The sequence below is a fragment of the Lipotes vexillifer genome, unplaced genomic scaffold (assembly GCF_000442215.2).
Source record: "Lipotes vexillifer unplaced genomic scaffold, Lipotes_vexillifer_v1.1 scaffold690, whole genome shotgun sequence".
In the NCBI taxonomy this organism is placed as follows: Eukaryota; Metazoa; Chordata; class Mammalia; order Artiodactyla; family Lipotidae; genus Lipotes; species Lipotes vexillifer.
Window position 1 is genome coordinate 3,391,206 of NW_006798376.1, and position 23,910 is coordinate 3,415,115.

Below are 23,910 nucleotides of genomic sequence, written 5' to 3' on the forward strand. Positions count from 1 at the left end.
TTTCAGCAGATGGAAGTGCTTGTGGGCCAGTCTCATATTCCAGCATGTTAGTACTGGTGATGCACACCCTCTCTGCTCCAGAATAACTCTGTGCCACAGGAATTGAAAAGGATTCTCTCTCCTCAGGCCTAACACCAAAACACCAACAGGGCAGAAATGAATCCACTTTCTTCCTAGGAAGTGGATTTCAGAACTTCTCAGATACTGTGAGACTAATCTTCACATGGAGTTGGGGGAGAGGGGTGGGCAAAGTAGGGCAGTGCTAATAACAGGAACTCTGGGGACAAGATCAGCAACTGGAAAAACAAACGTGGGACATTTTACCCCTCCCTAATCACTTGCCTTCATTTAACTTTATCTTCATTTTCCCTTTCCTCACCAAGCAGTAGTTGATAATCAATTGAGCATAGCTCTCAGGTTCTTGCCATGCAATCTGGTGGAACACCTAGAAACCAGGGACTTATCCTTGGTTATTTATAAAATAAATAAATCTCTAGGGCTTCCCTGGTGGCACAGTGGCTGAGAATCCGCCTGCCAGTGCAGGGGACATGGATTCGAGCCCTAGTCCGGGAAGATCCCACATGCCACGGAGCAACTAAGCCCGTGCGCCACAACTCCTGAGCCTGCGCTCTGGAGCCTGCGAGCCACAACTACTGAAGCCCGTGCCACAATGAGAAGCCCGTGCACTGCAACGAAGAGTAGCCCCTGCTCACAGCAACTAGAGAAAGCCCATGACCCAACACAGCCAAAAATAAATAAATAAATACATTTATTTAAAAAAAAAAATCTCTAGCTTATCTAGGCTGTGTGGTCAGGACTTTCATCTTTGGAAACCAAATGGAGGTCTTTCTCCTACTCTTTCTAGGTTGCTCTCCATTTCTTCTTCCACTTGTGGCCCCTCCTTCCCCCAAGCTGACCAGGACCATGTACAAAACCAGGCTCCAATAAATATCAAGACTGAAGATTCAGCAGGTGGCTAACTCCTGCAGGGCTATCTTAAAAGGATGTTGCATATAAATTCAAAGTCTTATGAAGCCTCAGAGATCTCTAAGAACAGTGTAAATATCCCTGGTTTAGTTAGTAAGTAGTCCTGGAGTTAGGTAATGGTCTGTGGCTTCTAAGGTAGCTCTCTTGAGGTTTCTAGTCTTCAGGGGCTGCCTGCAACTATGATGTGTTCTTTCTCATACACTGAATAAATCCTCTTTTAGACCTTCCTAGGCATTAATTCACAATAACTGCAACAGACATGCAAATTGATCCCATTCTCTCAGATCTAAAAAACGACCAGCGCCTCAGTCTAGGTATCAACTTAAATACTTTTGGACTCAAATTCTCCTTGAGTTCTACTTCCCAGGGGAAAGAATGAATTCCTGCGCTGGTACTGATGCCCACTCTCTACAAGCAGACGGTGGACCACTCACTTTGCAGCCGATCGATGTCAGGGTAAATGCGCTCTAGTTTTCAGCATTTCCGAACCAGATCTTTCGCGGTTTAGGTCAAACAATCCGAGCTCTAAGCAGACTTGACAAGTTTGTTCTGGGCTGAAGGCCATGGACTAGGTTCTCCGACCAGATAAGTCACTAGGCTGAGTCTACAGTAGGTGGGGCGCGCTCACCAGCTCAGTAGTGACTGAAAGTTTGTCGCAACATCGTTGAATTCAATCACCGGGCTGCTGCAGTAGATACCCTTTGCCCCGCGAGTACAGCACCAGAAAGGTTCGCCCTGCGGGGCAGGGCACTAGCAAGGAAGATGCGCCAGACCCCCGGGGCCCAGCCCCTTCTCCCACGGTTTGGAAGGCGCAGTGGTAGCGGATCCAGATCTCGGAGTTTCAGGTCTCCGTCCTCTAGCTTGCTCTGTGGGTAGCAGGAAAGGGTGCGACCAGCTTGGGAACTCTTGCTCCGAGATCTGCAAGAATCAGCGGCGGCAGCCAAGGTGAGGGGAGGCGGGGGCACGTGCTTGGATGTGGGTGCTTGTGTAACCAGCTCCTCAGGCGCCAGCACCGACAGCGCTCCGGCGGGAGGATCGTCTGAGCCTATTCTTCCGCCGAAACAGGGTAGGCTCTGGGGTCCAGCTACCCGTACGTGGCGGGAGCACCCTGGGCAAAGGAAGCGAAGCACTTGCCTCTAGAGCTACCAAATGGGAGTGGGAATTTGGAAAGTTCCCCAACTAGGAACACACGTGACCTCCTCCTGAAAGTAGTTCCGACTGTGGCCCGTGTATCCCTCCACCTCCTTTTGAACCCTCCTAGGTCTCCTCGGCTCCGCCCACTCGCTGGGGCTGCAGTTTCCTACCGTCCCGTAATTCATACTCCCGCCCTGCAACCCCGGTCTCTAGCGTGCACTGACCCGCTAGGGGAGCGCGGAACCTGGCCCCGGGGCGATCCACCCAGCCGGGTTTTCACGGCGACCCAAAAGGGGCGGGGCGAGGAGCCGCTAAGGGTCGAGCTTGAGTTCGAAGCGGTGAACCCAACTGGAACCCCGAGGGGAGAGATGCTCGGCTCTCCGGGGGAAATGCAGGGGGCTGCAGCGTGCATCCCATCCTCGGGGATCCGCTTTCAGTTCACCTGGACAGTTGCCCTTTGGGATCTAGAAATTCAGGGGAGATGTGCTCATACTCAGCGCGCTCCGCTGGGAGCTTTCATTTTTAGGGCAAATGAACCGAGTGCCTGGGAAGCGGGAGGTGGGGCGGTGAAAGGGAGCCGGATGAGGTGATACCCACTGGAGACACAATAGGGGGTTATTCTTTGTACTAAGACTGACACCTTGAGGACACGGGTGGGGGTGGGGGGAGAGGTGGGATTTCTCAGCAAGGGCTGCTGCAGTCACATCCCTGCGAACGATCGTGATCCGACATCCGCGCATAAGGAGAAGGAGGCTGCAGGCCGTGCCGGGGAAATCAGGAGGTGGAGGCAGGGGGAGGGGTGTCCTCGCTGCAGGGATCGTCCCTGCGTTTTCCTGTACCCTGGCCATAGCAGTCACCTGGTCTTTTCCACCTGTGCATAACCTGAGACTCAAGTCAGTGACACTGCTCAACGAACCGGCCACAGCCTTCACCTTCGCTCCCCCTCTCCCCATCGCAACAGCCTACTCTGCCTGTGGCTGGGTTTTTCGGCCGTGGCTCAGCTCGTCCCCCCCACCCTGGGCTGCTGCAGAAGCACCCGCAGCAAGTGCAGCTACAGGCGGGCGCCTCGAAACAAGCCCGAGCGAGCTCCAGGCAGTCATACTGGGCATGCTCAGTGCGCCTGCCCGTTGGGTACTCGGCGCTCGCACCCGGAGCTGCTGCTTCTGCCCCCTCCCTACAGCCCCTGCCCTGCCCTTCCCTCCCCCGGCGCGGTCCGTCCGCCTCCAGCCTCCCCTCGGGCTCCGAGGCGCCTGGGCTCCCGGCGCGGCGGCGCAGGGGGCGGGCAGGCCGGCGGGCGGTGATGTGGCGGGACTCTTTGTGCACTGCGGCAGGATACACGTTCGGGCGCTGGGACGCGGCTGCGCTTAGTTCTCTCCTCTCGGAAGCTGCAGCCATGATGGAAGTTTGAGAGTTGAGCCGCTGTGAGGCGAGGCCGGGCTCAGGCGAAGGAGATGAGAGACGGCGGCGGCCGCGGCCCAGAGCCCCTCTCAGCGCCTGTGAGCAGCCGCGGGGGCAGCGCCCTCGGGGAGCCGGCCGGCCGGCGGCGGCGGCAGCGGCGGCGTTTCTCGCCTCCTCTTCGTCTTCTTTTCTAACCGTGCAGCCTCTTCCTCGGCTTCTCCTGAAAGGGAAGGTGGAAGCTGTGGACTCGGGCGGGAGCCGGCTGAGGCGCGGCGGCTGCACCTCCCGCTCCTGGAGCGGGGGGGAGAAGCGGCGGCGGCGGCGGCGGCTGCAGCTCCGGGGAGGGTGTCGGAGTCGCCTGTCACCATTTCCAGGGCTGGGAACGCCGGAGAGTTGGTCTCTCCCCTTCTACTGCCTCCAACACGGCGGCGGCGGCGGCGGCGGCACATCCAGGGACCCGGGCCGGTTTTAAACCTCCCCTCCGCCGCCGCCGCACCCCTCCTGGCCCGGGCTCCGGAGGCCGCCGGAGGAGGCAGCCGTTCCGAGGATTATTCTTCTCCCCATTCTGCTGCCGCCGCTGCCAGACCTCTGGCTGCTGAGGAGAAGCAGGCCCAGTCGCTGCAACCATCCAGCAGCCGCCGCAGCAGCCATTACCCGGCTGCTGTCCAGAACCAAGCGGCAGCAGAGCGAGGGGCATCAGCCACCGCCAAGTCCAGAGCCATTTCCATCCTGCAGAAGAAGCCCCGCCACCAGCAGCTTCTGCCATCTCTCTCCTCCTTTTTCTTCAGCCACAGGCTCCCAGACATGACAGCCATCATCAAAGAGATCGTTAGCAGAAACAAAAGGAGATATCAAGAGGATGGATTCGACTTAGACTTGACCTGTATCCATTTCTGTGGCTGCCGCTCCTCTTTGCCTTTCTGTCACTCTCTCTTATAACGTGGGAGTAGACGGATGCGAAAAATGTCCATAGTTTGGGTGACTATGACATTTAACCCTGGTCGGATTTCTAGATCATGTATATTTTGTGCCTCTTTTGAGTGCATTCAACCTAGGGTGTGTTCGGCTATTCGGAACTCTTGCCTGGTTGCAAGTGTCAAGGCACTGATGGGTTTCTTAGTCTGTCTGTGGGGACTGTCCCTAAGGGCTATTGTCCGTTAATAAAGAATACAGTACACTGCTAGTGGATTAGTGAGCTCGGTAATCCGGTCTGCTAAATGAACAGAAAAGTAGATGCTTTGAGGTTGAGCATATTTCGATTAAATCTTGGCTTTAGGCCCTAGATCAAGGGTATAGATCAGATTAAAATGAAAATTAGTGTTGCGCGTACGCATATTGCATCAGAATCTTGCAGTGATTGCTTTTAGTTTGCTGAGTTGCATTGATAGATTCTTTTAAAATGTGAGTTGTGTACCGAACTGATTTGCATAACTTTAGAGAGAGAATCATTTTAGCATATATGGTGCTCATTTGAAGGCAAAAGTAGGTTTGTGTGTTAAAACTAAGTTAATTACAACTTTGAATCGCATTTAGAAGTTTTGTAGCTTGAAATCAATAGTACCGTGATACATCTCAAAGGCGCTCTTACTAGATCTTTGTTAAATTTGCTTTTTTTGTCTTGTGTTGGGGTGATGTGGGATAGGGCATGAAATTTGCTGTTCAGTAGCACTGTATATTCAGTGCTCTTGTGACACAGAATGGAGATTGAGTGGTTTTTGATCCCAGATGATAATGTTGTGTAGGTTCAAGGGTATTGTGTGTAGCAAATGGTGATTGCAGAGATTAAACTTCAGTTTCACTTGAAATTTAAGTATTATTGTGATACCAGAATTGACACTCACCTTATTTAGGTTTCAGGTCCTGTGACACCTTTGGGTATCCATTAACTTTACTCTGGCTTGTGTAGAATATCAGTATAAGTATAATTTACCGGCTAATAACCAGAAATGCTGGCAAGAGTGGATCATTCCAGCTTCGGATTGTAGGTGTGTTCGCTTTTTTCATATGGTGTATTAAATTTACTGAGTCAGCTTGTTGGATAAGACAGAAACCCAAGAGTTTCAGTGGTATATAATTGGTTGTCTAAAAGTTAGGCCTTTATATTTCAAAAGATAGTGGTTATCGAAAGGCATGAGTCTTTGCAGTTTCAGGTATAATAAACCAGTTTTGATCAAGGATGGCGATAGAGCCCTCCTTTTTTGCAGAATGGAAAGTATCGTAGGAATTGAGAGTCACTGGTAGGCCAGTGTAAGGCATGAAGAACAGGATTAAGTTATTGGTCTGAGGTGACTGAAGCATTTTATTAAGGCCTCTATTAAGATAAAAAATTTGGTGCTGTGAATTGTAGCAGTGGACAATACTTACTTAAAACTACATAATTGCATAAGTGTTAATAGTCTTAATAAAAATGGTTTCTTAGCAAGTATCAGTAAACATTTTGCCTAAAGGTAGAGTGACACTAAAGTGTCTATACGTCCAGGTAAAAACTGTGGGGAAGATTTTTTTGAAGAAAATGTTACATATCTGAAGAGGTTTTATTCCTTTGGGTTATGTATCCACACATAAATGTGCACAGCTAATTTTGCCCCAGTTCTTGATATGAAATGAAGATAAAAGTTACTCAAGAAGTAGCTTTACAACACACACAACGTAAGTTTTCTGTTAGGTTAAAAAATGATATTTTAAAAGAATATTTGGAAATTTTGGAGTTGCATTAATTGAAAAACTTTACTAAAGCTGAACTTGACCCGCTTGCCCAGAAGATAATTAATTATGAAAAAACTCTTCTGATTTGTAACGTATTTCAAAAATAGTCTACTATTGGTGTGACTTGACAGTCATCTCAATGTATAGGAACAAATTAATTAAATGTTTAAATTTTTAAAATAAACCCCCATTCAAAAAATTTTCTAGAATGCTGTTTGTTGGGCAGATTGCTTTTAGTATTCAGAATATGTTTATGCTATTTTTGCTTTACACATTTGATTTAAAATTATCAGAGTTATAAGACTAACATTCTACCAGGTTCTTATATGTGAGCAGTGAGGTGATTAGCCATTTCTCCTTTGATTTCAGAGTGTGTGTGCCTCTATGTATGAAATTTATGTGACTTAAAACTTTCTCTAAAACTGTCCTTTTAGTTATGGTATGCATAGAAAGCATTATCGTATATTGCATCAAATGACTAATAACACTTAATTTCTAGAGTTGTGGTTTTATTGAGCCAAATGTTGATGTGAAAAAAAAATCACTTAGGGAAGTCAGTAAAGGGTTTACTTTTTTGATAGTTGCACTTCCAATAATTTTGAAATACCAAAGCACTTTAGTTTGCTTGGTTTCACTTTAGTGTTTTGTGTTTATTGCGGTGGGGGGAAAATTAAAATGGCCATTGAAGGCTTTGTCTCTAGCAGGTTGTAGTATCTCTCTAGCAGGTTGTAGTATCTATTTCAACAGCTAACCTGTTCAAAGTTAAATTCTTTTATGAAAGTAGTGATTGGAGTATTTTTATAAAGATCAATAATGAAGTGATTTCCTCAGAGGAAAATTGAGGACCATACTTTACTTAATTTTTTTTGCAGAATTGAATTATTCTAAAAATAATTTGTTGGTGGGGTTTTATCCTTAATGCTAGTCTGGAAAGTAGTATTAAACATGAGACTATAAAAAATTCATTGTCTTTAGATTTCATGGAAACTTTAGGCTTCTGTTGTATTTTAATGGATAAGTTTGATAAGTTTGCGTGTTCATGGGGAATACTTAATTTGTAGAGAGTACAGGGGCTATTGAAGTTAGCTGTATTATCTTTTAAGATTAGTGATTACTGAAATGACTGTATTGTGAGGTTTTTTTGAAAAAAGATTCTATTCACAATTTTTATTTTACATTGTTTTGTATCTGTTAAGTTGTATTTCTTTCCTGTGCAACATAATTGGGCCACCTAATTGCTATACAATAATTTATAAACTTCATTTTCATAAAGCATATTAAAGAATAAAGCGCATCTGAGAGGAATTTACAGTTTATATAACTCAATATAAGGAAAAAGGAATTTTATTGCTGTTCATTGTAAAAGTTTGCACAGTAGTACAGTCATCAGTGCAGATTTAGCATTGCTTATGGTACACTAAATAAATAATAAGTAAATATAAAATATGGTGAGGTATAATCACCTTAATTTTAAATAGTTTTAGAAAGATAGTAAAGAAGGGTGCACTTGTGTGTATTACCTTTCAGAATTTTATTTTAACAACATTCAAGGTAGCTGGTGATACTTTAATGCTTGTGTGCAACAGTATAGTATCTGCTTTTTCCCATTAACCACACACACAAAAATATAAACCTCTTAATGTTACAAAATTTCTTACTTTTTGGAAGTCTTTAGTACTGATTTTCAAATGTCCTCATTTTGAGATTTGCCCCATTTGCTATTTGTTCATTTGATGATAGCTTAATACTTTTTAATAATTTCTAAGCAACTTAAGAAGTAATCACTTCAATGACTTTTTAATGTAGGAGTATTTATTATGGGAAAATCACTTCACAAAGTTTCTACATTAAATCACTCTCAGTAAACATTCTATTTTTAAATTTTTGCCTTAGCATTTTTAGTAAGACAGCAGTGTAGGAAATGTTTTTATATTAGTATTGTATGTGAAATTTGAGTTTGTGAAAAGAAATTTAGAAGTTTGTATGCATATGACAGTTTTTCACTTACTTGAAATGTTAGGCCTTGGCTGTACTATAAGAATTTAGCTTCCAGAAAAATACGTTATTAATGATGGTGTAAGAAATTTATTTGATGTGTTTTTTTTCCTGTAGCCACCATTAGTTCTGAAGTTTTATTTCTATTTCATAGAACCGTCACTCTTACCTTTTCTCCTGTCTCTTTTTTTGTTAGATAAACTTGATTTTAAGTAAAATCAGTATTCTTTTGTGGTATGAATTCATTAAGAAAAGGTGTTAGGATTTGTTCTAAGGATAGTGACTTAAGACATTTGTATCAGCTTGTGAGATTGGGGTCAGAAATGGTTTCAGTAAATATTCAGTTTTATGATATTAAATATTCTGCTTTACAGTTGCTTTCTATGTGGTAGCTTTGAGGTTAACACAGTTGCTATCAGAAATACCAGTAATGTTAGACCGAACAACCCTAAGTTGTCAAGGATTTGCTGAGCAAACTGATGTCCTTAATTCCTTTATTTAGGCCATATTAGTGCCACATGCATTCTTTGCTAGGTGGTCAAAAGTGTTTTGGTCTGTGATTCTCTAAGTATTGAATATGTATATGCATTTACTAATGTAAAGTACTTTCGTTTGTCAGGAAAGGTGAAATTAGTATATTGGATTTGACTATTCACATATCCCCAAATTTTTGGAATTTTTTCATGGGTTACAGAAAAGCTATTGGCAGTTTGGTTCTTTTAAAATAATTTGCACTGGAATTAAAAAAGGCTGTTAGAAAAATATTAGTATAAGAAGAATAAACATAATTTAGGGGTAAATTAATTTTGTATGGAAAGTCTTAATTTAGTTCAGTATAGTTAAGGCAAATTCACTTCATTTGCGACAGTTTGCATTAAGAGATGAGTGGACATCTTCAGGGTATTAGGTATACACTTGTTGGTAGTGTTGAGAATATTGAGAGATTTGGATACTGTGGCGCACCTTCCAGCAAAAGAATATTCTTAACCTGTATATAGTGTGGAAAAAAAGACTTTATGTATTATATTTTAAGTGGTTATACACTTAATTCTTATCAGTAGTCATCACTTCAGATATGGACAGTGAATCTAACTTATAAGTGTTTGAATACTCTGTGTATATATGTAAATAAAGACAGAGTGAGGAAACTATAGTAATATTTCTAAAAACTGAACTTCTTTCTCTTTAGAGATCACCTTGTGGATGTGGTTTTAAAATTTTTAAATAAGGTTAAATCTATTTTAAATTATATTAAAATATTGAGTATTAGTTTTATCTGCACACTGTTTGTACATTGTTTCATTTTAGATTTTAGGGTGGCAGTGTAGGCTCTGGAACCAACACTGCCTGTGTTGGAATCCTGACTCTGCCGCTTAGTAGCTGGATAACTGTGTAGGTTACTTTTCTCAATCTGCTATATCTGTAAAATGAGGATGATGGTACCAACCCACATAAAGTTTATTTTGAAGAATAAATGAGATAATGTAAATAATTCACTTAGCATAGCACCTACCACATTGTAAATTCTTAAATGGTAACAGCTTCTCTTAAAAATTATAATTTCAGATTACCCATGTATGAGAAATTATTTGTCTTTTCATTTATGGGAGGAACAGTGATTTTAACTGAATTTCCTCAGTTTTGGATATGTTAGCATGTTAATTGGTTCAGGCTATGACTATTTTTTAAAATAGGGGTATTCTTTTAGGAGTTGTGAGTGTAACATGTCTGTGATTTTGCTGTTTCATTGCAAATAATTTGAAGCTCTGCTCCCTCATACTATGGAGCAAAGAAGAGTTAATCATGCTAATCAAAGAGTATTTGCTTTAAAACACTAAGGTATGATGTAAGCTTCCTCTGTTATGGCTTAATGAAGTAGAAGTTTTAAAATAAAAATTTGCTATAATATTAAATTTTCTTTAGTGTTAAAGATAGGTCAGCTAAAATATCATGTAGTTTTATTCACAGAGTAATCGCTATCTCAAAACTTTTAATATATGATACAACAGTTATATAAACTGTCTATCAATGAAGGTATCTTAGCATTTCTAAGTTCAGATTTTTGGAGGAGTCATGCAACTTTGAATGCCAAGTTAACATTTATTACAGTAACATTTACACTTAATATAATTTGGCAGTGCATTAATATAGGAATTTTATTTAGGTTAAACCTTTGTATTATTGTTTCCCATTTTTGCTTTTGATCAAGATTCTCATTATAGGCCCTAGAAATGAAAAGAAGAGCTAAAGGATTTCTTTCTTCATTTATTCTTACCAGGTATGGGGAAGGATGGGATAAGCTTGAGACCTGCCTATTAAAGGCCATTACTTGTACATAGGGATCAGTCTGATTTTTCCTTTCCCTGTGTTGGTCTCCCAGCTGTGTCACAGTACCCTCAGTAGTGAAGCACTTGATTTCCAGTGAGTTTTTTTTTACATATTTGTTTTGCATTGCAGAATGAATTGTGCTATCTAACTTTATATGCAGTTATCTTATTATATGATTTTTATGTGTTTTGTTATGTGTTGGATAAACTAGCTGTATTTTTGGTCCAAGTCTAGGTTGTAGAATTGAACTGTTCATTTTGACAACTTTTAGGAAAATCTAGTTATCTAAAATTCCCTCTCTTTCTCTCTAATGCTTCATGCTCCTGTATTTTGTTTTATATTACTACCTAAAACTTAGTTGATTTAGTGTTACTAAAGCACTTCTGAATAGTTTTCAATTTTATTTATTTTGATTTTTGTAGGTTCTCAGGCTAAATATAATAAGGTTCTATTTTCTTTAGTAGTGATTGCAGGGATTGCACTGCTAATTTTATATGTTTAATATTTTTGATCTTTTAAGGAGGATGTAATTATTTAAGGTATTATGAAATGGGTTGTGATCTGATTCTTTAAATCATATGTATTCCTAAAGTGATTTATAAATATAGCATACATGTTCAGAGTTGCAAACAACTCCTTGTTTTAAAATGTGTGCAATTGTTTTTTCCATTTAAAATTATATTGCTCTCATGAATTTAGTGAGACTCTTCTTTTTGAGTGTTCTAGTTACTCGGAACTTACTGGAGATTAAATAAATAGAATTTAAATCTTTTCTCTACTCTTAAAATGAAGTTTGGGTACCTGTTTGGATATGAAACAGTGTTATTCCTTTTTTGGGGGGTGGGGGATGGACAGTGCTGGATATTCTGTTTGCCCATCAAGATTCATTTTCTGCCTTTCTCCACCCTTCTTTGAGGCCTGGTAGACTGACATCCTTAGATGGCTCATTCAGGCTCCCTTATCCTCTGGCTTCCATTTGGATTCAGTCCCCAGGAAGCTCTAGCAGAATATTGGAGGAAAGAGGGCCAGTTGGCAGGGGGTGCTGTTGGGCACTAAGACTATAGCTCCTTTATGATCGCTCCTCTTCTATGGCTCTTTATTCCGATAATGGCTGCCTTCCATTGTCCCTTTAGACCTAGGGGTGAAAATGGTTTACAAGGCTTACCACCATTGCTAAATTCTGTGATGCTTCAGTATTCCTTATTGGTTACCTTGCCTTTAAGCAGTCCTTGTATTAAACTCTCTTCAAATCAAAAAAAAAAAAAAAAAAAAAATGAAGTTTGGGGAATGTTACCAAGCTTGATATTTAGGTGTAATGTATTTATTAATTACTTTACTCTGAGTCTATCAGAGTTAAAGTGGAACGCCTGGACTTTTTTTTTCTTTCATAATGTGAAAACAGTACTTTGCCAGGCTTAACTTAGCCTTGTAAAATTTATTTAACATTTTAACTTATTCATTTATGAAGTATGAAAGGTGAAAAAGTGAGGACTTAAGTCAGAAGGTTTTTTTTCAATTAATAGAATTAGCTAGCATATACCCTAACAGTGTCTTATATTTGTTTAGTATTTTTTCATTAACAAAGCCTTTTCTTAATCATTAGCTCATTTGATTTTGCAAAGAAAAAAAGGAGCAACCTAAGAGATGGTACAGGGCTTCCCTGGTGGCGCAGTGGTTGAGGGGCCACCTGCCGATGCAGGGGACACGGGTTCGTGGCCCGGTCCGGGAAGATCCCACATGCCGCGGAGCAGCTGGGCCCGTGAGCCATGGTCGCTGAGCCTGCGTGTCAGGAGCCTGTGTTCCGCATCGGGAGAGGCCACAACAGTGAGAGGCCCGCAAAAAAAAAAAAGAGAGAGATGGTACAAGCATTACTTTCCTCATTTTTTGTAGTATAGGAATCGTAGCTCCAAAAAAAAAAAAAAATCAGTAACTTGTTAAAGGCTACCTGAAGATTGCAGGGTTTTTAGGTACCTCGTGCAGTATTTTTCCCATTATGTTACATCGGTGGTTCTCAGACTTTAGATGGCATTCGAATAACTTGCAGGGCTTAAGTCATAGATTACTTGCCCCACCTCCAGAGTTTCTTATTCATTAGGTCTGGGTTGGGGCCTGAGAATTTGTTGGGTTTTTTAAATTAATTAATTAATTTCTGGCTGTGTTGGGTCTTCGTTGCTGTGCGTGGGTTTTCTCTAGTTGCGGCGAGCGGGGGCTACTCTTTCGTTGCGGGGCGCAGGCTTCTCATTGCGGTGGCTTCTCTTGTTGCAGAGCACGGGCTGTAGGCGCGTGGGCTTCCGTAGTTGTGGCACGCAGCCTCAGTAGTTGTGGCTCGTGGGCTCTGGAGCGCAGCTCAGTAGTTGTGGCGCACAGGCTTAGCTGCTCTGCGGCATGTGGGATCTTCCTGGACCAGGGCTTGAACCCGTGTCTCCTGCATTGGCAGGCAGGCTCTTAACCACTGTGCCACCAGGGAAGCCCCAGAATTTGTATTTCTAACAAGTTCCCAGGTGGTGCTGATGATGGTAGTCTGGGGAATCACACTTTGTGAATCACTGTGTTATATTATCTCCTGTCAAACAAATCCTTAATGTGTTATCTCTTTTAGTTTAATAGAATTTACACATACATTATATCATTTGCTTTGTAAACCCTAAGTAGCTCAGCATGGCAAATGTTACCCTGATTTTTGTGGACGAGGCAGTGAGTTTAGAAAAGCAACATAGTGGAATGGAAGGAGCATAGATTTGGGAGTCAGCTAGACCTAAAGTGTAGCTTAAATCCTTGCTCTGCTACTTATCAGTTATGTAATAAAAGATAAACTCCTTAACCTTAGTGAACCTTAGTTTTCACATCTCTAACATGGTAAAAACCCTTAACTTGTAGGGTGCTTTTTAGGTTTGTTAGAAGAATATATTTTCAGAATATTGTTTGCCAACTGGGGGTGATCTCCTTCCACCTTGTCTGGGTATTTGGCAGTGTCTGGAGACATTTTTGGTGGTCACAGCCCCGGGAGTGGGGGGGTGGTCAAAGGGCGGAAGCTGTTGGCATTTGTCTCAGAGTAGAGGCTGGGAATGCTGCTAAACATCCTACAGTGCACAGAACAGCCTCATCCACAACAAATAATTGCCTAGCCCAAACTGCCAACACTGCCGAGGTTGAGAAACTCTGGTTTAGAGGTGTAAGTGTCTGGTATATAATAAGTGTAATATTTGATAAGTCAGTACCTTTGTCCTTAGTTGTGGTATTTAAGGTGAAATTGCTAATAAATGATAGAGCTAGGCTTTTAATATCTATTTTTTCTGACTGCTGCTAGGCCAGTATTCTTTATAATAACTTTTTCCACAAAACATATCCCTGGTAACAAAAAACGGTTTATTTGAAGAAGGCTCATGTGTGACTGACTGTGAAGGTGTTGCTTTGAACTTCTGTCAGAAAAGGCTGAAGATGTTTTCAATAAACATGTAATTATATTGCAGTATATGAGGTATTCAGAAGGGTGTTACATAGAACTCTAACAGGATGGATATGCTTTATTAAAGCATTTTTCTTTTCATTTTTATATTGCCATTAGTTTTAAAAGTAATTCTTAGCTTCCTTTAGTTATGTAATTAAGAGGTACTTTGCTCACAGGATACTTGTTTTGTGCTGTTTAATTCATTCTTTAATCTTCTGCTTTTCTTTTCTAAAGCTGTTTTTGTTACAGTCAGATGTGGTGAAGTTAAATCTGCTTATGTAAAATGGCAAATTTCTGACAAGTTATAAGAATTTCTCATATCTTTCCAGATGAAGTAGGGCCAACTCTAAGGTTCTCTGATGCATGTGTTACATTCTTTTCTAGACCCTAAATTTGCTATGTCAGCCTGTTGAATTAAAGTGCTTTATTTATCTACATTAAAAACTTGCATTAGTGTGTGAAAGTTTTAGAAAAAAAATTGGGATGGAGTTTTAGACTAGTCCAGAGATGAGAAGATGCCAAGGGGGTAGCTTAGTGGATTCTGAATTTTGTTTTGTTTTTAGGGCAGACAAACATAATTACGAAAGTGTTCTAGGAATTGATTGTTTGCTATGATTTTTTTCTGTTCACTTGATATTACAATTTACTTTGCCTCTCAACTTTGTACAGGCAGATTAAAATGTCAAGGCCTATTTTTAAAATCCTTATGAAATTTAAGTTTTGACTGTTATGATTCTTTGTGAAATTACCGGAGATAGAGATACTAATATTTTAAAACCAGGACTGCTAATCATGTGATAGCTTCACATTTATTAAGAAAAATAAGTAGCATTTATTATTGTAATTTAATTGAATAAATATGGTATTTATTTCAGTATATGAATAAAACACTCCATTTGCTTTACTGTACTTAAGAATATTTCTTTTATAAAAACACTAAAAATTTAAAAAAATTACTCATTGTCCTACTTCTCTGAAACTTCATATTTCCATGTTAGCTTCTAGTTTTTGTTCATATGCATTTATTTTAAAATATAATTCATCATAGTGAACTTAAAGGTGTGTGTGTGTTTTAACAATTTCCAAAGCACCTCATAATTACCTTAATTATTTTAAATGGCACAGTCATCAGAAATATTTGTTTCTCTGTAGTTATACATTAAACATCTATCCAATATTTGGCCAATTTTTTTTTTTCTGCCCTTTTCAGATTTTCTTTAGTGTGGATTTAAGCCGACCTAAATATTAGAAAAGGTTTTCATGATTTTGGTTCACAAAATCATAGTCTCTTACACAAAAAAATAGCTGAAGTTTGAAGTCTAGAAGCTTTTTTTTTTCCTTATTTACTTACAGGATAGTTATTGCATATTTAAAATTTAAAGCATGTTTTAATTATGTAAAAGTGAGGCAAAATAAAATGTATCTAAACACTTTTGATCTGTCAAATTTTCTTTTGCTATTTTCTATTCCTATTACTAATAGGAATAGTAATCCTATTGTGTTGAAATTAAAGTGGATATAGAAGTAATTTGAATAAACTGTCACATCACTTTATACTAAAGTTGTTATAACCCTGTTGCTGTCCTCTCTTTAATCAGAAAGGGTATGACTTATGATGTTACTGTTCCGTAGAGCATATTTTGAATGATACAGTTTATATTTGCTTAGTTGCCTTGGTGACAGTAATTGGTGACAGTGATTGATGCAGGTTTGGTGTGCATTTGCATTTATAATCAATATTAATTTTTGTGGTAAAAAATTGCATTTGTTAGCCTGTATCAAATTTTAATTTTAAGTATCAGTTACTAAAACATGGAAATGATTTTAACCTTATAATTCTCAATGAATTTATTCATGTAGTTAGGAAAAAAAGTATTGTGGAAGAAACAAACTTTTCTCTTTTTTAAACAGCTACTTGTTAGAGTAACATTTTTCCAAATGAGATAAAATTGTTTCAATTCTTTTATTTATTTATTTATTTATTTTTGCGATACGCGGGCCTCTCACTGTTGTGGTCTCTCCCGTTGCGGAGCACAGGCTTCGGACGCGCAGGCTCAGCGGCCATGGCTCACAGGCCCAGCCCCTCCGCGGCATGTGGGATCTTCCCGCACCAGGGCACGAACCCGTGTCCCCTGCATCGGCAGGCGGACTCTCAACCACTACGCCACCAGGGAAGCCCTGTTTCAATTCTTAAACATAAGGAAATTTTAATCTAGGTGTGGGGTACCTTCTTGGGTTTAATGAAAACATAATGAAGGCAAAAATGTTTTCTTTGTAAGTAAATATATGTATTTTTTTAAAACACAAGAAGCAATCTAATATATGAATGGTTTTCATGGACTAGTGGTAGGAAATCTAAATAAAATAAATAACTTAGTATACGGAAAGTATACAGTTTTTCATATCTATGTTCTGTCTAGTGTGATCAAGTTTATATCTAATACTGTAAAATACACTGAGGTACTGGTTATTAAGGCTAGTTGGATTCTTTTTTATAATGAAAAGGTCACACAGATTGTGATTTTTGTATAGTGTCCAAAAAGTAAGGTTTGCCATCTGTTACACAAATATAGGAAAAAGTTAAGATAATCTAGTGATATAAGTGGTTTTGACACTTCTCTTTTTGGAATCATGTATTAATTACAAGTTTTAAAAACTAATAGCAAATTTTAAGCTTTTGCAAAAATAAAACTTAATGGTTATGCCAGTGTTGATACTTTTCTACTAAAATACAAAGGTAGCAGTTGGGAACTAAAGATTATGTAATGAAAGCCTGGCTTTTAGTCATTTACTTTTAGAAGATTGTTTGGATATTTAAGTGGAAGCATTGTGTTTTAACTTGAGGTATTAAGTTATACAAGATTTTGATACTGTAGTTATACAAGATTTTTAAACTGTAGTTTTTCTAAGAGTTGATATATAGGAATTCATTATTACAGAACTTAATCAGGGATCTGATTGAATAAGTATTCCTTAAAGATTTGCTTAAATATTTTTCAAGTTCTCTTCTTTCTTCTACCATTACTCACTTCTTGTCTGTATGCTAGTAAATGAGTTTCCCCTAAAATTTTGTTATTGCATTTTGAACCACTGCAGTAGTTGTTTCTATAACTTAATTTCTTTTCACCCCCAAGAATTTAATCTTGCCGAGTTGCATAGAAGTCTTTAAAATTGCATATTGGGCTTAATAGGATCTGATTAATTTTAATCTACTTTGTTTTATTTATTATGTTGACATTGTTTTTTATTGAGAAGTTTGTTACCATGCCAAGTGATTAATATGATCAGATATAATATTTCAGTTTAGATACCATTTTGAATTTATGTTCTCAAATTCAACTTTGTGTCCGGGGTTTCTATTTTCTGTGTAAGAAACATCTTGCCAATTTCAAATTAATGTCTGATGAAAGTAGCTTGTTTTACTAACATCAGTTTATAGATTTTGTTCATTCCTGAATTGTAGGCCATGAACAGAATGTTGCCTTTGTGTACCTTTTTGGATAGATAGTGTGTACATAAATTATATCTCTTACATGAAGTGTGGTGCATGTGTAGGTGAGATTTTTTTATCCAAATACTAAAAGTGTAAAAGTCTTCACCTGTTCTGTTTACTTAATAGTATTTAAATGGTGTGAGATGTTAAGAGCTCCTTTCCCCTCTTTTCATTTCTGTCCCTCTTGTCTAACTTGGTATTTTTGTTTTCCCGTATGTTAAGCGTTATGGTTTTTGTTATCTTTTTGCGGTACGCCGGCCTCTCACTGTTGTGGCCTCTCCCGTTGCGGAGCACAGGCTCTGGACGCACAGGCTCAGCGGCTGTGGCTCACGGGCCTAGCCGCTCCGCGGCATGTGGGATCTTCCCAGACCGGGGCACGAACCTGTTTCCCCTGCGTAGGCAGGTGGACTCTCAACCACTGCGCCACCAGGGAAGCCCCAAACGTTATGTTTTTAAAAGTTTATTTACTGGTTGAAAAAGTTAGTAGCCCTTAAGTTAGTTTTTTCTTTAATGTTTCAGTCTAATTAGTTTCCAAGATTTTTACTGTGTTCTCCTTTGAATATGAAGATTCCACAACTAACCGTGATCAGTAATTGTGTTTTCTCCCCCATTTGCAATATTGGATTCATACTAATAATGGTATCCCTTGAGGAACATGCTGTCCAAAATTAAGTGTTATTATTTCAAAGCAAGCAATGTACCTTATTCTCATAGCTGTTAGTATATTCTAAAATTGCATATTATTAAATCTTAAGATGAATTTTGACTAGTATTTTAGTATATGTAATTTCAGATCTTTTGGATAATATACTTATTCAAGCAGTTATAAATTGATATAATAATTAAAATACCATCAGTGGGAATATGAATCATACAGTAGTATTAGAACAAGGCACTTATCATAAAATCAGTAATATGATTCTTACCAATAGAGTAATGAATGCCAGTATGTGTGCCTTCATATTTTAAAATCTATATGAATTTCTAGTTTATATTGTTCTTATCCAGATTAAAATACTGCACTTAGGCAAAACTTTTTGCTAATTGAGGAAAAAAGTCATTTCCAGATGATTTTCTGACTTAAGATATGGAATAAAGAGATTTGATTTTATAATATTAAAGTCAAATATAAAATGAAACAGCACACACTTGTTTGGAGCTTTTCTCCTTTAAAATGTTTCAAATTAACAGGACTTTCTTTGAAAAGTAAATTTGATTGTTAGAAGTAAATTTAAAAATCTTCCAGTTTTGACTAAATAGGAAAAAGAAAATCCACTTGTTGGAGACACATTTGTATTAGAACTTTGTTTTCTTAGTACCTTTGTGTGTGGTAGTTTTTGAATGTTAGGAAATTTGTTCATGATTGTATCTAAAAGATCAATTCAGTTACAAATCTTGGAATCTTTTTGTTCCTTCTAAAATGCAGTTTGCTAATATTAAGTGAATTGGCACTAAACGTTACTAAGCCTTTGTTGTCAAACTACTAACAAATCCCTTGGCATCTTGTACCTTAACTCTTTGAATGTCTTTTTTTTTGTAAAAGTTAATGGCCTTTTATCTTTTTGCATAGCTATAGAGTAGCCAAAACTAATGTTTTAGGTAGTCACTTCTATTAAAATAAATGATAAAAGAATGGCTTTTATAATAGAATGATACTACAGAAGTAATTTATAAATCTAATGTTGAATATGAATATTAGAGCATAAAAGACACCCTCTTATGTACTTCAGAGTAATGATGGATTGATATAATTTTAACTTTTACAGTCTTTAATATGCTTTATTAAGATTTTATGGTAGAAAACTAATTAGAATTAACATTTGACTTGGTTCAAGTATATAATGTGGATAAGTATGTCTAATGCATGTTGTTGAACTGATAATCTTTTTGAAAGTTGTTATGTGTTACAGCCATAATTTGATTTGTCATTGGTAGTCAATCTTCGATGTTTTTTAGTGGGAGCAACACTGTAGGGAGGGGTGTGTGTGTGTGTGTGTGTGTGTGTGTGTGTGTGTGTATTTTAACAGCAGCGGAGTTCTGAAACAGGAAATCAGTCTTATCGTATTCATCCAGAGACCTAGGAAGAAGGTAATTGTTTGGTATACTCGTTAAAACCAGTTAGTTGGGCAACTTAAATTTTTAGAGGTTCACAGATGTAGGCTTGAACAGTTGTGGATATATTATTTCATAATAAGCAACTACTCTGGAGAAAAATTGATTCAGTTAGTTGAGGGGACTAATAATCCCTCAGCTAATACACTAAAAAATTGTACTTTGGATTTTAGACTGTTGCTTGCATTATCAGTGACTTGATATTTTTCCATGGCTCTAATTTGATTAAATTTAAATAAATTTCAGTGCCTTGATTATGCCTTTAAAAAGATGTTTTTTAACCTCAGTGTAATCAATCTATCTAGCTTGAAATGTTTTCAAAATGATTCTTAAATTTGAACAATTCAATAGAAAAAAGTTACTTCTATTTCAGATATTTGTCACTGGAAATTATCTTTCCCTGTTTGTTAATGTACATATGAATATAATTAGATCCTTGTAATCAGTGTTTTCATACTGTTCTATGTTCTCTTTTATCACAAATTTTTATCTGTCAATGGGTACTTATTTTAATAGCTATATAGGTAATATTTCATCAGGCTAAATATCATGGTTTGCTAAACAGCACTATTGTAAATATCTTTGTATAGTTTTTTTTCCTTGGTTTGTTTTTTTATATTATATTGTTAGAGTGGGATTGTTGGAATAAAAGATACAGCAGTTTCATGGCTCTATAGGTTGCAGATTTCTTGTTTTTTTTTAAGATGCTCATTCCTTTATTTATTTTATTTATGTTTTTGGCTGCATTGGGTCTTCGTTGCTTCTTTAGTTGCAGCAAGTGGGGGCTACTCTTCATTGTGGTACGCGGGCTTCTCATTGAGGTGGCTTCTTGTTGCTGAACACAGGCTCTAGGCATGCGGGCTTCAGTAGTTGTGGCATGCGGGCTCTAGATCTCAGGCTCAGTAGTTGTGGCGCATGGGCTCAGTTGCTCTGCAGCATGTGGGATCTTCCCAGATCAGGGCTGGAACCCTTGTCCCCAGCATTGGCAGGCGGATTCTTAACCACTCTGCCACCAGGGAAGTCACATCATTGCAGATTTCTTGCCAAACGAACCAGTTTATAGTATTGTTTCTGAGTGGAAAAATTACTAGCAATTCTTGATATTACCTTAGAAGAATGTAATTTTTCATTTAGAAAGTGAGATATAAACTTGTGTAAACTTTTCAGTCAAGAAGAGTTTGTATAATATAAAAACATCAGAGAAAGTTGTGAGGTCCTAATTGCTTGGAGAAGTAGAAAACTTTAGTGGAGTTCCTAAGTTATTTGGCAGTCAGTTTTCCTTTCTGGTTTGGCACTGCTAGCAGATAATTAAAAAGTGTTAAAAGGAACCTAAAATTTATGCTAAAGTGAATTTAAGTTAATATAATTTGTTTATGAAAGCTGTCTTGAGTTGCCTTGTAATGAAACATTTAAACTAAAAAATAACAGGACATTTCTAACTTATGCAACCTCAAATAATAACAACCCCTTATTTACAATTGTAGACCCCTTTGCAGTTTTACAGATTTAAAGATATTTCCGATATCGCATTTGGTCTTTGAATCAACCGGTGAAGAAGTTACAGCAAGTGTTATTATCATTGTTTTACAGAAAAACAAAAATATCTGAGGCTCAGAGATTAACTTAATCTGAAGTCTAGGCTTTTAAGTTGCAAAGCTAAGAATGGAATTCTGGTTTTCTATATTAAATGACAGTATGCATTAAGTACTTAGTACAGAGCCTGTCATCTAGTAAATATTTCAGAGTTCCTGTGTCCTGTGTTGTTCCTGGTCATTTCTTCTTTATTCTTAAAATTCTCATGTTTTTGAGCATTCTTTCTCTTCATATTTCTGTAGTTCATGCTTTTGTATCTACGTACCCTTTTCACTTTAGAAAATAAAATTTTAGGCTGCATTAATTTGGTCTGTACAGGGATGATTATATGATGTATATTAGGGCAGATGTTCTTAAATACTGAACAATTAACACTTTATCAACTGGGAAATTCAAGGAACTCCTATTTCTGCTTTCCTCCCAGTAGAATCATCAGAAACCAGATCCAAACATTTAACACACTTATTAGGGAAAAATAAAATCTAGTTAAGAAATATAAAATCTAGTTAAGAAATATAAAATCTTTTATTAAATGAGAAAGTCATAGAAGTCTATGAGCATGGGTGGTATTTAAAACATAATTTGATTATAAAAGTTGATAATGTGGATTAACTGTGACATACTTGGAAAGTATTTGTTAAATTTAAACCTGTTAAAATTTGTTGAAAGAAATGTAAAGCTGATGTAGCTAATGAATCAGTGGCTGAATTTCTTTTCCTCTCACCTGAGCCTTAAGTGTCTGTGAGTTGAAAGCACTGACAGAAATCAGGGAAAAAGCTCCAGAAATTCCTCGAAAATGAAATTAAATGGTGATGTCCTGGTATTTGCTAACATGCTTTTGATTCTTGTTGTCTTTTGTTAGTCTGACTTTATTCCTTTACTCCCGCTGCCACTTTAGCTCAGTGTTCCTCTTGTGAGTCAGGCAACTTGAGATTTGCTTTTGAAACTTTTTGATCACTACCTCTCTAAAATCTGTGTGTCACTTTTTATTTGACCTGTCGTGTTCCACGTATGCTATAGCTTCACATTGTACAACTTTCAGTTAACTAGAATTCTAAAATAGCTTTTATGTGGTCTGTGGAAATAATTTTCCTTAAAATAATTATGGCAGGAAAAATAAGTAGTTATTGGTTTGTATACGAGCACTGCACTTCAGTTTATAAGTTAAGGGATAAGTATATCTATATACTATACAGAGTACTACAGAGAAACTTTTCAGAACTGCTTTACTGTTGGTAATTATCATATTTATTTATTTTTAATTAGTTAATTTTTGGCTGTGTTGGGTGTTCGTTGCTGTGCGTGGGCTTTCTCTAGTTGTGGTGAGCGGGCTTCTCATTATCGTGGCTTCTCTTGTTGCGGAGCACGGGCTCTAGGCGCACAGGCTTCAGTAGTTCTGGCACGTGGGCTCAGTAGTTGTGGCTTGTGGGCTCTAGAGCTCAGGCTCAGTAGTTGTGGCGCACAGGCTTAGTTGCTCCGTGGCATGTGGGATCTTCCCTAGCCAGGGCTCGAACCCGTATCCCTTGCATTGGCAGGCAGATTCTTAACCACTGCACCATCAGGAAAGCCCCCAGTAATGATCATATTTAAAATAAGATTCAATCTGTGTCAGGAACACATTGTTATAAAATAAAGCTTAGGGAGCTATTTTTCCCCTCCCTTGTCATTTTAATAAAATGTGCAATAGAATGAAAAGTAGTAAAACAAAGTATCTTAGGGAGCTATTTTTGGTTGTTATCCTCTGTTTGAAAATTCAAGGTAAATTTATAGTTTAAAGGCTCTAGAGGGCTCAGTAGTTGTGGCGCACAGGCTTAGTTGCTCCGTGGCATGTGGGATCTTCCCTAGCCAGGGCTCGAACCCGTATCCCTTGCATTGGCAGGCAGATTCTTAACCACTGCACCATCAGGAAAGCCCCCAGTAATGATCATATTTAAAATAAGATTCAATCTGTGTCAGGAACACATTGTTATAAAATAAAGCTTAGGGAGCTATTTTTCCCCTCCCTTGTCATTTTAATAAAATGTGCAATAGAATGAAAAGTAGTAAAACAAAGTATCTTAGGGAGCTATTTTTGGTTGTTATCCTCTGTTTGAAAATTCAAGGTAAATTTATAGTTTAAACCCCATTAATTTAGGCTCGAATAAATTTCTGAGATAAGGTAGACTCATGAGATCTCAAGTCACAAGTTTTTTGAAAGATGTTTTGTTAAGTAGAGGTAACTTCGAACATATTTTTAGTGTTTTAAGTTATGCTTGGATGCTTAGAACAGCCAATAAAAAATTATTTAACTCATAGTAGCCACATTATTTTATAATAGGTCATTTATATTATGGGTTGAATCAACTTCTGTGCACAGATTTTAAAGCTTAACTATTATTTATTCATTATTTTCTTTGGGACAGTGTTCTGTGGTGTGAAGGGATTGTTGTAGCACTTGAATAAAACATGATATACTGTATATAATTATCAGAACTCATAAACCAGTCACTTAAGATCTGTGTATTTAATTGTATGTAAATTATACCTCAATTAAAGGAAAACAAAACACATTTTAACATGTTTACTTGAAGGAGGGGGAGTGGGGAAAGACTGTCCAGTGTATATCAGATCTCCTGTAGCTGTGGTAGCATCCGACCTAGGCAAGATAGTACCATGTATGCATTTCTTACTCTATCCTTGTTGCATGTGCAGGAGCCACTGATGTAGGGAAAGAAGG

At 38.3% G+C, this 23,910-nt stretch overlaps 2 protein-coding genes across 2 annotated transcripts in view; one reads left to right on the forward strand and one right to left on the reverse strand.

Moving 5' to 3' along the window:
- Nucleotides 1-1,661: 1,661 nt before the first annotated feature.
- KLLN (killin, p53 regulated DNA replication inhibitor) lies at nucleotides 1,662-2,538 on the reverse strand. The gene is given in 4 exon segments (XM_007472113.1): nucleotides 1,662-1,876; nucleotides 1,879-2,257; nucleotides 2,260-2,365; nucleotides 2,408-2,538. Coding segments are annotated over 4 exon segments (831 nt in total).
- A 775-nt stretch (nucleotides 2,539-3,313) lies between these two features.
- PTEN (phosphatase and tensin homolog) overlaps nucleotides 3,314-23,910 on the forward strand; it is a 90,186-nt gene continuing 69,589 nt past the window's right edge. The window contains exon 1 of the mRNA XM_007470299.1: nucleotides 3,314-4,402. Coding sequence (XP_007470361.1) covers nucleotides 4,324-4,402 — 79 coding nt within the window. The 5' untranslated portion in view covers nucleotides 3,314-4,323. The remainder of the gene's footprint in view (nucleotides 4,403-23,910) is intronic.